Source organism: Danio rerio, chromosome 20, assembly GCF_049306965.1.
Source record: "Danio rerio strain Tuebingen ecotype United States chromosome 20, GRCz12tu, whole genome shotgun sequence".
NCBI lineage: Eukaryota > Metazoa > Chordata > Actinopteri > Cypriniformes > Danionidae > Danio > Danio rerio.
The window spans coordinates 57,809,929-57,825,000 of record NC_133195.1 but is presented as its reverse complement, the minus strand read 5'-3'; the positions used below and the strand labels follow the sequence as shown (position 1 = coordinate 57,825,000).

The 15,072-nt window shown below is 39.1% G+C and overlaps 1 protein-coding gene across 7 annotated transcripts in view; it reads right to left on the bottom strand.

Annotated features, from left to right (window-relative positions):
* The window catches only part of LOC101884676 (MAM domain-containing glycosylphosphatidylinositol anchor protein 2-like), a 352,666-nt gene that overhangs the window by 123,068 nt on the left and 214,526 nt on the right, over positions 1–15,072 (bottom strand). For all 7 annotated transcript variants that reach the window (XM_073933868.1, XM_073933869.1, XM_073933870.1 and 4 more), the window contains one exon: positions 1,744–1,883. Coding sequence is in view for 4 of the 7 variants with exons in the window: in XM_073933864.1 (XP_073789965.1) it covers positions 1,744–1,883 (140 nt within the window). In the remaining 3 variants the exon portion in view is untranslated. The remainder of the gene's footprint in view (positions 1–1,743; positions 1,884–15,072) is intronic.

Here is a 15,072-nt window from a genome sequence, read left to right as displayed (position 1 = left end):
TCCAGATCTGCCAAACACATGCTGCTGTTTCACATGAAGACGACCCCGAACAGCACAACAACAATACATATTAGAGGAGTCATTAGCAAACCACCATTATTACGGCATATAGTGACAATAGTTGTGTCTTTTACATAACTATACTGCTACTCATTAGGTATTCTTGAAACAACAAACTAAGGAATTGACAAAAAAAGACATGCACATATGTCCTGAAGTAACCCAGTAGACCCTGCACCATAATAAACTTCTGCTCAAACATTTTACAATAATGAAGTGAAGAAGACTGATTAACAATTAGCAAAATTACCTAAATAAACGAGTGAAAAGCTTATGACTATCTAGTTGTCAGGTTATTAAGTGATCTAGCTAGCTATATAGTGATATGGTGATCAGGCAATTAGATGATCTGGTTATCATGCGATCAAGCTATATGGTTATCTTTTTAGCGGGCATATCTGGTGGTCTGGTAATCTGATTATTGAGTGATCTGGTTGTCTGGTGGTCTGGTAATGTGGTGATCTGGTTGCCTGTTAATCTGGTTATTGAGTGATCAAGTTGTCAAGTGATCTGGTAATTTGGTTATCAAGAGATCTTATTGTCTGGTGGTCTGGTAATGTGGTGATCTGGTTACCCGTTAATCTGGTTATTGAGTGATCTGGTTATCAGGTGGACTGGTTATGTGGTAATGTGGTTATCTTGAAATCGAGTAATTTGGTTATCAGGTGATCTGGTTATCAAGAGATCTTGCTGTATGGTGGCCTGGTAATCTGGTTATCAAGTGATCTGGTTATCAGGTGGACTGGTTATATGGTGATTCGATTATCTGGTTATCAAGTGATCTGGTTATTGAGAGATCTTATTGTCTGGTGGCCTGGTAATCTGGTTATCAAGTGATCTGGTTATCAGGTGGACTGGTTATATGGTGATTCGATTATCTGGTTATCAAGTGATCTGGTTATCAGGTGGACTGGTTATATGGTGATTCGATTATCTGGTTATCAAGTGATCTGGTTATTGAGAGATCTTATTGTCTGGTGGCCTGATGATCTGGTTGTCAAGTGATCTGGTTATTAGGTGGACTGGTTATGTGGTGATTTGATTATCTGGTTATCGAGTGATCTTGTTATCAGGTAATTTGGTTATTGAAAGATCGTATTGTCTGGTGGCCTGGTGATCTGGTTATTAAATGATCTGGTTATCACGTGATCTGGTTATCTGGTAGACTGGTTATGTGGAGATTTGGTTATCTGGTTATCGAGTGATCTGGTTATCGGGTGATCTGGTTATTGAGAGATCTTTTTGTCTGGGGGCCTGATGATCTGGTTATCAAGTGATTTGGTTATCTGGTGGACTGGTTACTAGGTAATTTGGTTATCATGTTATTTTATTATATGGTGATCTTGGTATATGGCAATCTTGTAATCAGGTGATCTGGTTATTATGTGATCTGCTTATATGGTGATTTGGTTGTAGGGTGATCTGGTTATAACATGATGTTTATATGGTGATCTGGTTATATGGCGGTCTGTTTATCAGTTGATCTGGTAATATGGTGATCTGGTAATCAAGTGATCTGGTTATCAGGTGATCTGTTTATATGGTGGATGCGGATACGGTTATCTGGTTATGTGATCTGATTATTTGGTGATCTGATCATCAACTAGTGTCATTACATGGTTATCTGATCATCTATTTATCTGGAGATAAGTTGGTCTGATTATGCGGTGATCATGTGGTCACCTGTGGTCGTGGGTGTCCGGTGACGAGGCAGCTGAGCTCCAGTGTTTCTCCTTCTCGTATGGTGTAAACTCTCTCGGAGAAACGCTCTTCCTCCACATTACACGCGTGACCCGAATGAGCGATGCGGACAGTAGGAGGAGCTGTGCAGAGACAGAGAAACACACACGTCAGAATAACACACATCAGTACTGAAAATGCAGATAATCACACGTTAGCTTCATGCCAGTTTTGTAAACTGTAATATATGAATGATATATCAATACATAGGTCCACACGGATTGAGCATGAGAAGAAAACTGCAGATTTCCAAGCCAATTATTTAGTCTATTCATTTGCTTATGTAAACCAAGCGGCAACCTCCCGCTCTCCCTCAGGAAGCCAATACAGAAGTAACTGAAACTGCAATTCATTCGAAATTCCGCTAGTCCTGCCGCTCCTGCTCCAAAATAGAGCAAATTTCAATTGAGCCCACTGTTAGAATGGCCAACTTTACAGCAGAAAAAAAGGTGTTTACAGCCTGCTACAAAAAAAGATTTGGGTTAATACAGCTAATATTACCCTTCCTGACAACTGTGAGGAGGTGAATTTATTTATAACTCATTCGTTTCCTTTATATTCAGTTTGCATAATTAAGGGCGTGGCCACTTGAGTGACAGCTAGGTCTCGTTGGTCGCCGTCACGTCACCTCAGCTGAATCCTGCAGATTAGCCACTGAACTCGGCATATTTATCGTATTTCTGTGTTGTTTTATGTGGCTTTACACAGTCAGTTGCCTTTTGGACTTGTTTCCTACAATTATTAGATGGCATGGCATGCTGTGTGCACTTAATTGTGCTCACAAACCATTCACGTGGCCTCCGTTTCCCATGTGAGTAAAGTTATATACTTATATACCATCTCTATACATGTATTTGTTTTATTTAAGATCATTTATCGTTTATATTTATATTTAGAGCTGATGAATTGATTAGCTGTAGGCTGTAGATCAGTCATCTAAAGTGTTGTCATACAGTGTTATGCTGGATTTCATCAATAGTCTTACATTAACTAACACAGACTATATCTGAAGTGTTTGGAAGTAATTTGCGTTTTCCTCCTGTTGAGAAACGTCATAAGAACAATGTTTAGTGGCTCAGTGTATTACAGCAGTGTTTTTAAAAGTCTAAACACTTTATTGATATAGTGTACAGCCAAGCACAAGTGGTCAGAACACAAGCGAGTCGCAGGTGATGAAGTATTAAGCGTTCTCCCAAAGTAAAGTGTGTCTGAACCAGGTCTAAGCTAAATGCCAGCAGGTGTCTGTAGCTCCGCCCACTCTCCGCCTCTTTGCCCTTGTTTGGTATCCCGCCGTGGGTGTGATGACGCGAGAACAAAATGGCGACAGTTGGCCGCGCCTACTTGTGGCTTCTTTTGCGCTCTTTAGAAAACTATGGGTGACGTCACGGACACTACGTCCATATATTGTACAGTCCATGATGGAAACGTGTAAATATTAGTGCTGGCCAAAGATTAAATCACAATTAATTGCATCCAAAATGAAACATAACATATGTGTGTGTGTATTATATATCTATATTTATTATGTAAATGCAATCCACACACAAATATATATATATATATATATATACAGTATGTCACAAAAGTGAGTACACCCATCCTACTTCTGCAAATATTTATTTCTAACTTTTCACAGGACAACACTGCAGAAATGACACAATGAACAGTAGTCAGTGTATACTTTAACATGTACTGTGACATACTGAAGCAGTTCTCTCAGGAAACTGGACTGCAGAGCAGCGTTCCAGTATGATAAAGACCCCAAACACACCTCCAGGATGACCACTGGCTTGCTAAAGAGGCTGAGGGTAAAGGTGATGGACTGGCCAAGCATGTCTCCAGACATAAACCCCATAGAACACCTCTGGGGCATCCTTAAACTAAGGTGGAGGAGCAAATGTCAATGTCCACCACCTCCATGATGTTGTGATGGAGGAGTGGAAGAGAATTTCAGTGGCACCCTGTGAAGCTCTAATCAACTCCATGCTGGAAAATGATGATGGCCACACAAAATATTGACATTTCACATTTTCACTTAGGGGTGTACTCACTTTTGTTGCTCGGGGTTCAGCTATTATTGGCTGTATTTGTAGTTATTTTGAGAGGTATGATAAATAAACTATTTCTCAAATATATGCAATAGATGTGTATAGCGTACTGTGTGTGTTTGTGTACTCAGTGTGTGAGCGCATGTGTATGTGTTTATTCTATATGTGTGCGTGCATGTGTGTGTGTTACTGTCTGCTATACTGTAAATGTGATGGTGATTTTAGTGGCGCAGTGGGTAGCACGTTTGCCTCACAGCAAGAAGGTCGCTGGTTCGATCCTCGGTTCAGTTGGCATTTCTGTGTGGAGTTTGCATGTTCTCCCTGCGTTCGCGTGGGTTTCCTCCGGGTGCTCCGGTTTCCCCAACAGTCCAAACACATGCAGTACAGGTGAATTGGGTAGGCTAAATTGTCCATAGTGTATGAGTGTATGTGTGGATGTTTCCTAGAGATGGGTTGCGGCTGGAAGGGCATCCGCTGCGTATAAACTTGCTGGATACGTTGGCGGTTCATTCCGCTGTGGCGACCCCAAATTAATAAAGGGACTAAGCCGACAAGAAAATTAATGAATGAACACTTTAGATCAGGGGTCATCAAACTTGTTCCTGGAGGGCCGGTGTCCTGCAGATTTTAGCTCCAACCCTAATCAAACACACATGTACAAGCTAACAAAGGTCTTACTAGGTATACTTGAAACACCCAGGCAGGTGTGTTGAGGCAAGTTGGAGCTAAACCCTGCAGGGCACCGGACCTCCAGAACCGAGATTGGTGACCCCTGCTGTAGATAAAAACTGAACATCTACTGCACAACATATCATTTGCTGTATAAAGCTGTGGAGTCCATAACTACTCCTTTTAAACAATATTAACATTTAAAATCAATAATTATGGCAGTAAACACTGAAGCAGCAGGTCGGTTTGTTCTGTAAATGTGTCTCTGCTTTTACTGTACTTCTGCAGAATTCTCCAGGCGAGCGCGGCCAGTTTCTAAAAGCAGCAGGAGTGATGTTATAGGTTATATTGTACAGTAGAGTCGTGATGAGGAACACTGTGTGTGTGTTTAGTGTCCTGAAATGTCACTGCTGCCTCTCGGCCAACATGCATGAGCTCAAATGTCACACGGCGAAGCTCAGAAGAAGAACGCTTTCAAGAGCTGTCATTAAAACAGACGCAAAGAAAACTGTTTTTAGACAAGGAACAAATCAAATGTCACATTATTAACAACATTAAAAGATTTTAAATGAAAAAAGTAATTGGTAGAATAAAAAAAAACTAAATATAAATGTGTGATAAAATCAAAACATTTGAGTGATAGATCAGTGTCAGCAACAGCAGCAGGTGTTTTATTGACATTCAACCTAACACCAGCACCACAGACCTTCCGTAAGGTAAGGAATATTAGAGAAAATATGATGTTTGTATGAAATAAAAATTATTTTATGTGGATATACTCTCCACAGGGACTCTTGTCGCTGTTCATCTAAAACTCCACATCTATAATCCTCTGAGTCTATGCTGACATTATCTTCAGCAGCTCAAACACTCTAATGGCTAATGGACAGACGGCTGCTTCTCACTCAGGGCTGCTGTTTATGCTAATGAGGGAGAGATGGGCATCAGTGGGCGGGGCTTCCCCCTCTGATGACACGTACAAAGAGAGAAGCTGAGCACATAATTCTCTCTCTCTATATATTTATATATAAATTGTAAAAATAAGTGAAAATCACACACATACACAGACAAAAGCCCACCGACTTTGATTATATTTGGGGACCTTTTCCTGACACATTACCTCTGTTATACTTTATTGTTTGTTGTTGTTCTTACTTTCTCTTACTTTATGCTAGTGTTTTAATTTATTTCTTTACTATATATGTAAATGTCATTTACTTGTGCATCATTCTGGACATTATTGTTTTTATTTATTATTCATTTCATTTTCTTGTCAGCTTAGTCCCTTTATTAATCCGGAGTCGCCACAGCGGAAGGAACCACCAACTAATCCAGCATGTTTTACGCAGTGGATGCCCTTCCAGCCGCAATCCATCTCTGGGAAACATCCACACACACTCATTCACACTCATACACTACGGCCAATTTAGCAAACCCAATTCCCCCATATGTCCCACGAGAACACAGGGAGAACATGCAAACTCCACACAGAAACACAAACTGACCCAGCCGAGGCTTGAATCAGCGACCTTCTTGCTGTGAGGCGACAGAACTACCTACTGTTTTGACAAAATTTGTGACAATTATACCTTGTTTGGTTGGGGGGTGGCGGGGTGTTTTGTATTCATATTTTTTTTTCTTTTGTATTGTTATTATTATTATTAGGGGTCGAGCACAGAAGGTGCAGAGGATCCTATGGTTTTTGTTTCGTTATTATTCTTCTTCCGCCGTGGTTTGAATGGCAGCCCATATAACCATTCATTGGAAAGTTATGAAGTTAGGCACATGGGTAGAGGACTTTGGATTTATTAAAAACTGACCAAATTTGAACCCTGTAAACCATACTCTCTAGCGCCACCACTTGTCCAAAGTTGGAATTTTGAAATAGTTATAACTTTTGAACCGTAGGTGGCAAATTCAAAACTCTTTTTTCCCTTGATTCATTGGTTTGTGCCGATGCTAATTGGCAGCAAATTTAAAAAATCGTAAGGTTTAGTTTTTTTCTCAAAAATTTTGAAAACTGTTTGTAAAACCTACTTTTTCAAACTCGCCCTAGACGGTTGGGTCAGTTGTCACCAAAATTGAACCAGGTCGTCTTTAAACCATGCTGACAAAAAGTTATCAAAAGAAAGTTGATAAATGAAACGGTTGTGAAATTGTACGAAAAACGAATTGTTCGAAGGCGTCATAAAATTGAACATATCTCCACAACGCTTTGGGTTATTCTCACCAAACTTGCTGTGTGTAATGCTAACTATGGTCTGAGGCTGCCTGCACAGTTTTGGCGCAGCCCCACCTAGTGGTCAGAAAGGATTAAGATCCCGTTTTTTATTTGTATTTCTTTTTGCCGCCTAGTTTAGACTTTAGATTTAAGAATTGTTTTGTTTTGTTAATTTCTTTGATTTGGCTTACACATTGTTTTTGTTTATAGAGAATAATTGTAAATGTTTATTTCTTTTTCCCATTTATTATTGTTACATATCGTTTAAACCATTGAGTAAAAAAAAGCTTAGAGAGGAATCAATCCCGCCTCATTGTTAATCTGTCGCATACATTACACCTGTCTGACCTAAATGTACAGCATCCCACTTAAACATCTTAAACACGTAACTGTTGTATAAATATAAATTCAGAAAAAGTTGGGAGAGTATAGAAAACAAATAAGCAGTGATTTCCAAATGTACTTTGACTGATTGCAGACAATATGAACAAAGAATATTTGATGTTTTGTCAGGTCAACTTGATTTCATGTGTAAATCTTCATCCTCTCCTGTCAGTCAGAGCTCAGCACACTCCAGAAACAGAGACCGCAGCAGGTGAACTGCTGAATAATAATGTGATGTGACACAAGTGTAGTCAACAGGTGATTGTGATTATCATCTAGTACAAAAGCAGCATCAGGAAAGGTCTAGTTATTTAGGAACAAAGATGGGCTGAGGATCACCAACAAATACGAGAGAAAATTTAAACACAATGCTCCTCAGAGAAAGAGAGGAAGACATGTGGATATTTCACCTTTAACAGTGCAGAACATCATTAAAATATTGAAGGAATCTGAAGGAATGTCAGTGTAAACAATAATAATAATAATTCCTTACATTTATTTAGCGCTTTTCTGGACACTCAAATCGTTTTACACAATGAGGGGAATCTCTTCATCCACCACCAGTGTGCAGCATCCACCTGGATGACGCGACGGCAGTCATTTTTGCGCCAGACCGCACACCACACACCAGCTGATTGGTGGAGAGCAGACAGTGATGAAGCCAATTGAATATGGGGAGGGTTAGGAGGCCATGATGGACAGAGGTCAGTGGGCAGATTTGGTCAGGATGCCAGGGTTAAACCCCTACTCTTTTCGAAGGACATCCTGGAATTTTTAACGACCACAGAGAGTCGGGACCTCGGTTTAACGTCTCATCTGAAAGACGGTGCTCACTGAGCAGTATAGCGTCCCCATCACTATACTGGGGCATTAGGACCCACACAGACCCCAGGTTGGGCGCCCCCTGCTGGCCTCACTAACACCACTTCCGGCAGCAACCCAGCTTTCCCATGTGGTCTCCCATCCAGGTACTGACCGGGCGCAGCCCTGCTTAGCGTCAGTGGGCGACCATGTGAGAGTTGCAGAGAGCTAGCTGCCGGCAAGAGCGCAAGCCTAAGATGAACAACCATGATCTCCGACCCCTCAGGGGGCGCTGCATCAAGAATCCTCATTCATCTATAAGCCAGATCAGCACATGGGCTCAGCACTACTGCGGTAAACCTTTGACAATCCCCACAAAACAGAGTCACATCCACAACTGCCAGGGAAAACTGTACTGTGGCAAAAGGAAGCCCTATGTTAACAGTGTCCAGAAGCGCTTCTCTGGGCTCGGAGGCATCTGGGATGGACCATTGGTGAATTTTTCTGGGAGAAATGGACGCTGTGTGCTCCAGACCAAAGAAGAAAAAGGTCACCCAGACTGTTTCCAGCAACACGTCCAGAAGCCAGGCTCTGTCATGGTCTGGGGTTGTGTCGGTGCCCTTGTCTAAGGTGACTTGCTCTTCTGTGATGCTCCATTAATGCTGAACAGCACAGAGAGATTCTGGAGCTCAATATGCTGCCTTCTGCTCCAGGGATGGCCATGCAGAGTTCAACAAGACAATGCAGAACCACATTCAGCACACAGGGAGAGGAGACAGGTACTGGACTGGCCTGCCTGCAGTCCCGACCTGTGTCCAAAAGAGAATGTAGCGCAAAATGTGACAAGGAAGAACCCGTACTGTTGCCCACCTTAAGTCTTGTTTGCAGGAATAATGGGACAAAATGACCCCTGAAACACATCACTTGGTGTCTTCAATCCATAAACGTCTTTAAGTGTTGTGAAAGGGAAAAGCAAGACTACTGAGTGGTAAATGCTTTACTGATACAACTGTTTTAAATGTGTTGCAAGAACCTAAATTGTAATACGTGTTTATCTAAAAAAAATCTGTATAAATCACGAGGAACACATTTATATAATTGTCTATAAGTTGATTTATATAATTTGTATTATACAGCTTTTGCTAAAGTCTAAGTGGATCCAGCAGCAGGAGCAGAACAGCAGCTGTTGGTGTGGATCTGTGTCCTGCTTCTGCTCAGGCAGAAGGAAGTGATGTCAGAAGCGCAGCTGAGTTCAGTCCATCCCTCTGGCAGATCCACTGATGCTTCACACTCAGTGTTATTGAACTCCTGACACACACACACGCACACACACACACACACACACACGCACACACACACTCCTGACATCAGAGATCAGTCTCTTGTTGGAAAACGCAGAGCTCTGGGTGTAGAAGTCAAATGATCCAGAAGCTCTGCAGGGTCACATGTCAAGCTGATCTCATGACGTTTACACACATACACAGACAGACACACATACACATGGAGAGATGCACGCACGCACACACACACACACACACACACACACACACACACACACACACACACACACACACACACACACACACACACACACACACACACACACACACACACACACACACACACACACACACACACACAGGTTTCTTCCTCCAGCATTTGATCTGCTTGTTTAAAGTGCAGGAGAAGCGTCATTAGAGCAGTAAAGGTGCTTCTTCTCCTCTCTCCTGCGTTTAGAGTCTAATTGAGGTTTGATGTTTGCCACTCCGCGCTCTGCATATTCACTCATTTGCATATCAAGCACAAACGAGGAGGATTATTTATCCACAGATTCATCGGGAAACACAAGCGTGGTCCCGAGGGCTCCACCGGCTTATTTATAGCACACGTTCATGTTCCACAATGACAGCGATGAAGAAGAAGAAGTCAAGAGAAACTCGTTATTTGTGCCGCAGATTCAGACCAAAGGTGCTTCAGATGATGACATCGACATCGCCATGGTTACAAGAGTCAGATCCGCATAATAATGCACAATTATGGACAATAAACACACTCAAGTGGCGGCTGATTACACAACAAGAACACAGATGAAAATAAATAATAACAGCAGACACACTGAAAATAGACAGAATAAAAGTGTAAAGTTTGGTGTGTGTGTGTGTTCAGAATATAGACAGAATAAAAGTGTAAAGTTTGGTGTGTGTGATCAGAATTTAGACAGAATAAAAGTGTAAAGTTTGGTGTGTGTGATCAGAATATAGACAGAATAAAAGTGTAAAGTTTGGTGTGTGTGTTCAGAATATAGACAGAATAAAAGTGTAAAGTTTGGTGTGTGTGATCAGAATTTAGACAGAATAAAAGTGTAAAGTTTGGTGTGTGTGATCAGAATATAGACAGAAAAAAAGTGTAAAGTTTGGTGTGTGTGTTCAGAATATAGACAGAATAAAAGTGTAAAGTTTGGTGTGTGTGATCAGAATATAGACAGAATAAAAGTGTAAAGTTTGGTGTGTGTGATCAGAATTTAGACAGAATAAAAGTGTAAAGTTTGGTGTGTGTGATCAGAATATAAACAGAATAAAAGTGTAAAGTTTGGTGTGTGATCAGAATATAGACAGAATAAAAGTGTAAAGTTTGGTGTGTGTAATCAGAATATAGACAGAATAAAAGTGTAAAGTTTGGTGTGTGTGATCAGAATATCGACAAAATAAAAGTGTAAAGTTTGGTGTGTGTGTGATCAGAATATAGACAGAATAAAAGTGTAAAGTGTGGTGTGTGTGATCAGAATATCGACAGAATAAAAGTGTAAAGTTTGGTGTGTGTGATCAGAATATCGACAGAATAAAAGTGTAAAGTTTGGTGTGTTTGATCAGAATATAGACAGAATAAAAGTGTAAAGTTTGGTGTGTGTGATCAGAATATCGACAGAATAAAAGTGTAAAGTTTGGTGTGTGTGATCAGAATATAGACAGAATAAAAGTGTAAAGTTTGGTGTGTGTGTGAACAGAATATAAGTGTAAAGTTTGGTGTGTGTGATCAGAATTTAGACAGAATAAAAGTGTAAAGTTTGGTGTGTGATCAGAATATAGACAGAATAAAAGTGTAAAGTTTGGTGTGTGTAATCAGAATATAGACAGAATAAAAGTGTAAAGTTTGGTGTGTGTGATCAGAATATAAACAGAATAAAAGTGTAAAGTTTGGTGTGTGATCAGAATATAGACAGAATAAAAGTGTAAAGTTTGGTGTGTGTAATCAGAATATAGACAGAATAAAAGTGTAAAGTTTGGTGTGTGTGATCAGAATATAAACAGAATAAAAGTGTAAAGTTTGGTGTGTGATCAGAATATAGACAGAATAAAAGTGTAAAGTTTGGTGTGTGTAATCAGAATATAGACAGAATAAAAGTGTAAAGTTTGGTGTGTGTGATCAGAATATCGACAGAATAAAAGTGTAAAGTTTGGTGTGTGTGTGATCAGAATATAGACAGAATAAAAGTGTAAAGTGTGGTGTGTGTGATCAGAATATCGACAGAATAAAAGTGTAAAGTTTGGTGTGTGTGATCAGAATATCGACAGAATAAAAGTGTAAAGTTTGGTGTGTTTGATCAGAATATAGACAGAATAAAAGTGTAAAGTTTGGTGTGTGTGATCAGAATATCGACAGAATAAAAGTGTAAAGTTTGGTGTGTGTGATCAGAATATAGACAGAATAAAAGTGTAAAGTTTGGTGTGTGTGTGAACAGAATATAAGTGTAAAGTTTGGTGTGTGTGATCAGAATTTAGACAGAATAAAAGTGTAAAGTTTGGTGTGTGTGATCAGAATATAGACAGAATAAAAGTGTAAAGTTTGGTGTGTGTGATCAGAATATCGACAGAATAAAAGTGTAAAGTTTGGTGTGTGTGATCAGAATATCGACAGAATAAAAGTGTAAAGTTTGGTGTGTGTGATCAGAATATCGACAGAATAAAAGTGTAAAGTTTGGTGTGTTTGATCAGAATATAGACAGAATAAAAGTGTAAAGTTTGGTGTGTTTGATCAGAATATAGACAGAATAAAAGTGTAAAGTTTGGTGTGTGTGTGTGATTAGAATATCGACAGAATAAAAGTGTAAAGGGTGGTGTGTGTGATCAGAATATAAACAGAATAAAAGTGTAAAGTTTGGTGTGTGTGATCAGAATAAAAGTGTAAAGTTTGGTGTGTTTGATCAGAATATAAACAGAATAAAAGTGTAAAGTTTGGTGTGTGATCAGAATATAAACAGAATAAAAGTGTAAAGTTTGGTGTGTGTGATCAGAATATAGACAGAATAAAAGTGTAAAGTGTGGTGTGTGTGATCAGAATATCGACAGAATAAAAGTGTAAAGTTTGGTGTGTGTGATCAGAATATCGACAGAATAAAAGTGTAATGTTTGGTGTGTTTTGATCAGAATATAGACAGAATAAAAGTGTAAAGTTTGGTGTGTGTGATCAGAATATCGACAGAATAAAAGTGTAAAGTTTGGTGTGTGTGATCAGAATATAGACAGAATAAAAGTGTAAAGTTTGGTGTGTGTGTGAACAGAATATAAGTGTAAAGTTTGGTGTGTGTGATCAGAATTTAGACAGAATAAAAGTGTAAAGTTTGGTGTGTGTGATCAGAATATAGACAGAATAAAAGTGTAAAGTTTGGTGTGTGTGATCAGAATATCGACAGAATAAAAGTGTAAAGTTTGGTGTGTGTGATCAGAATATCGACAGAATAAAAGTGTAAAGTTTGGTGTGTGTGATCAGAATATCGACAGAATAAAAGTGTAAAGTTTGGTGTGTTTGATCAGAATATAGACAGAATAAAAGTGTAAAGTTTGGTGTGTGTGTGTGATTAGAATATCGACAGAATAAAAGTGTAAAGGGTGGTGTGTGTGATCAGAATATAAACAGAATAAAAGTGTAAAGTTTGGTGTGTGTGATCAGAATAAAAGTGTAAAGTTTGGTGTGTTTGATCAGAATATAAACAGAATAAAAGTGTAAAGTTTGGTGTGTGATCAGAATATAAACAGAATAAAAGTGTAAAGTTTGGTAAAGTCTTTCTATGTGTGTTTGGATAGTTGTTGTCAATGTGTCTCTCTTTCTTTCTTTCTTTCTTTCAGTGTGTGTGTTTGAATTGTTGTTGTCTGTGTGTGCCCAGATGTATGTATGTCTCTCTCTCTATGTGTCTCTGTCTATGTGTGTGTGTGTGTGTGTGTGTGTGTTCCACCGTGTCTGACAGTGTTTTGATCTCTGCTCAGTTCACCGTGTCTAATGTTTCTGCTTATTATTAAAACACTGAAACTGAGGAATAAACCAGATTATATTCCAGGAAAGCCTCGTCATCTGCGCTTAGAGCTGACGCTGAACACTCAATATTTCAACAGACATGAGGAGTTTAATGGTAAATCATGAGAGAGAAAACAGATGGAGAAAACACTAACTGAGCAACACAGAACACTGAATTAAAGAAAATACAAATAAAAATAAAGGCAGCACGGTGGCTCAGTGGTTAGCATATTAGCTTCACAGCAAGAAGGCCGCATCATAGTCTCCGAGTGCTCCGGTTTCCCCCACAGTCTAAATACATGCACTATAGGGGAATTGATCAACCACATTGGTTGCAGTGAATGTGTGTCTGTGGGTGTTTCCCAGTACTGGGTTGCAGCTGGAAGGGCATCCGCTGTGTAAAACATTCGCTGGAATAGTTGGCGGTTCATTTCGATGTGGGGATCTCTGATAAATAAGTGACCAAGCCGAAGGAAAATGAATGAATGAAAGAATAAATGAAATATCCTGTAAACTCAAAATGTCTTTTATAAAACACAAATAAAGTAAAAACATGTTAATTTAATTATAAATAAATAAATAAAAATAATAATTAGATTAAGTTAAAACAGCACATTATGAAAAATCCATTTTCTCAACTCTTTGTATAAAATATAAACAAAATATAAAATGCATTATGTAGTAACAATAATAATAATGAAAATAAAATACAAATCTTATTAGTATTTATATACCCATTCATATAAAAAACTGAAATAATTAATTAAATAAATAATAGAATTAAATAAATATATAAACACAGTGATCTTAAGTTTCTTTAAAGGCGTTTTAAATAAAAGTATTATTTTTATCATTATTACTCACTCATTATTCATTCATTTTCCTTTGGCTTAGTCTCTTTATCAATCTGGGGTTGCCACAGCGGAATGAACCGCCAACTTATCCAGCATTTGTAATACACAGCGGATGCCCTTCCAGTAAGCCCATAGACACTCATTCATGCACACACTCATACACTACGGCCAGTGTAGTTGATCAGTTCCCCTATAGCGCATGTGTTTGGACTGTGGAGAAATGGGAGCACACGGAGGAAACCCATGCCAACACAGGGAGAACATGCAAACTCCACACAGAAATTTTTATTTATATAATCATTTTCATTATTATTATATAAATGAATGAACGAACAAACAAAGAACAAAACAAAAACATCTTGAAATAAAAGTCATAATACTGGGAGATTAAACTCATGAATTTTTAAGAAAAATGACGAAGTGCAAACAAAAGTGTTTTGAAGAAAGACAAGGAGGACATAATCTGAGAGAGTCTGGGAGAGTTATTACAGCCTAGCACACTCCTTATTTTTCTTGAAGAATTTTTATGTATGATATCTCTGTTCGGGCGTCACAATGGGTAGAACGTTTGCCTCAAAGCAAGAAGGTCTCTGGTTCGAGTCTCAGCTGGGTCATTTGGCGTTTCTGTGTGGAATATGCATGTTGGCGTGGGTTTCCTCCGGGTGCTCCGGTTTCCCCAACAAGTCCAAACACATGCAGTACAGGTGAATTGGGTAGGCTAAGATGTCCGTAGTTTGTGTGAATGAGTGTGAATGGATGTTTCCCACTAATGGGTTGCGACTGGAAGGGCATCCGCTGCACAGAACATATGCTGTATAAGTTGGCGGTTCATTCTGCTGTGCCGACCGCGAAATAATAAAGGGACTAAGCTGAAAAAAATGAATGAATGAATAATATTTCTGTTCAAAATGAATCAAATGACATGAAATGTTGAGAGTGAACTCTTTAAAGCACATCAGACACTTCAGACGTTCCTGTTTTTTTCCCACACAAACAGCAGCAGAAA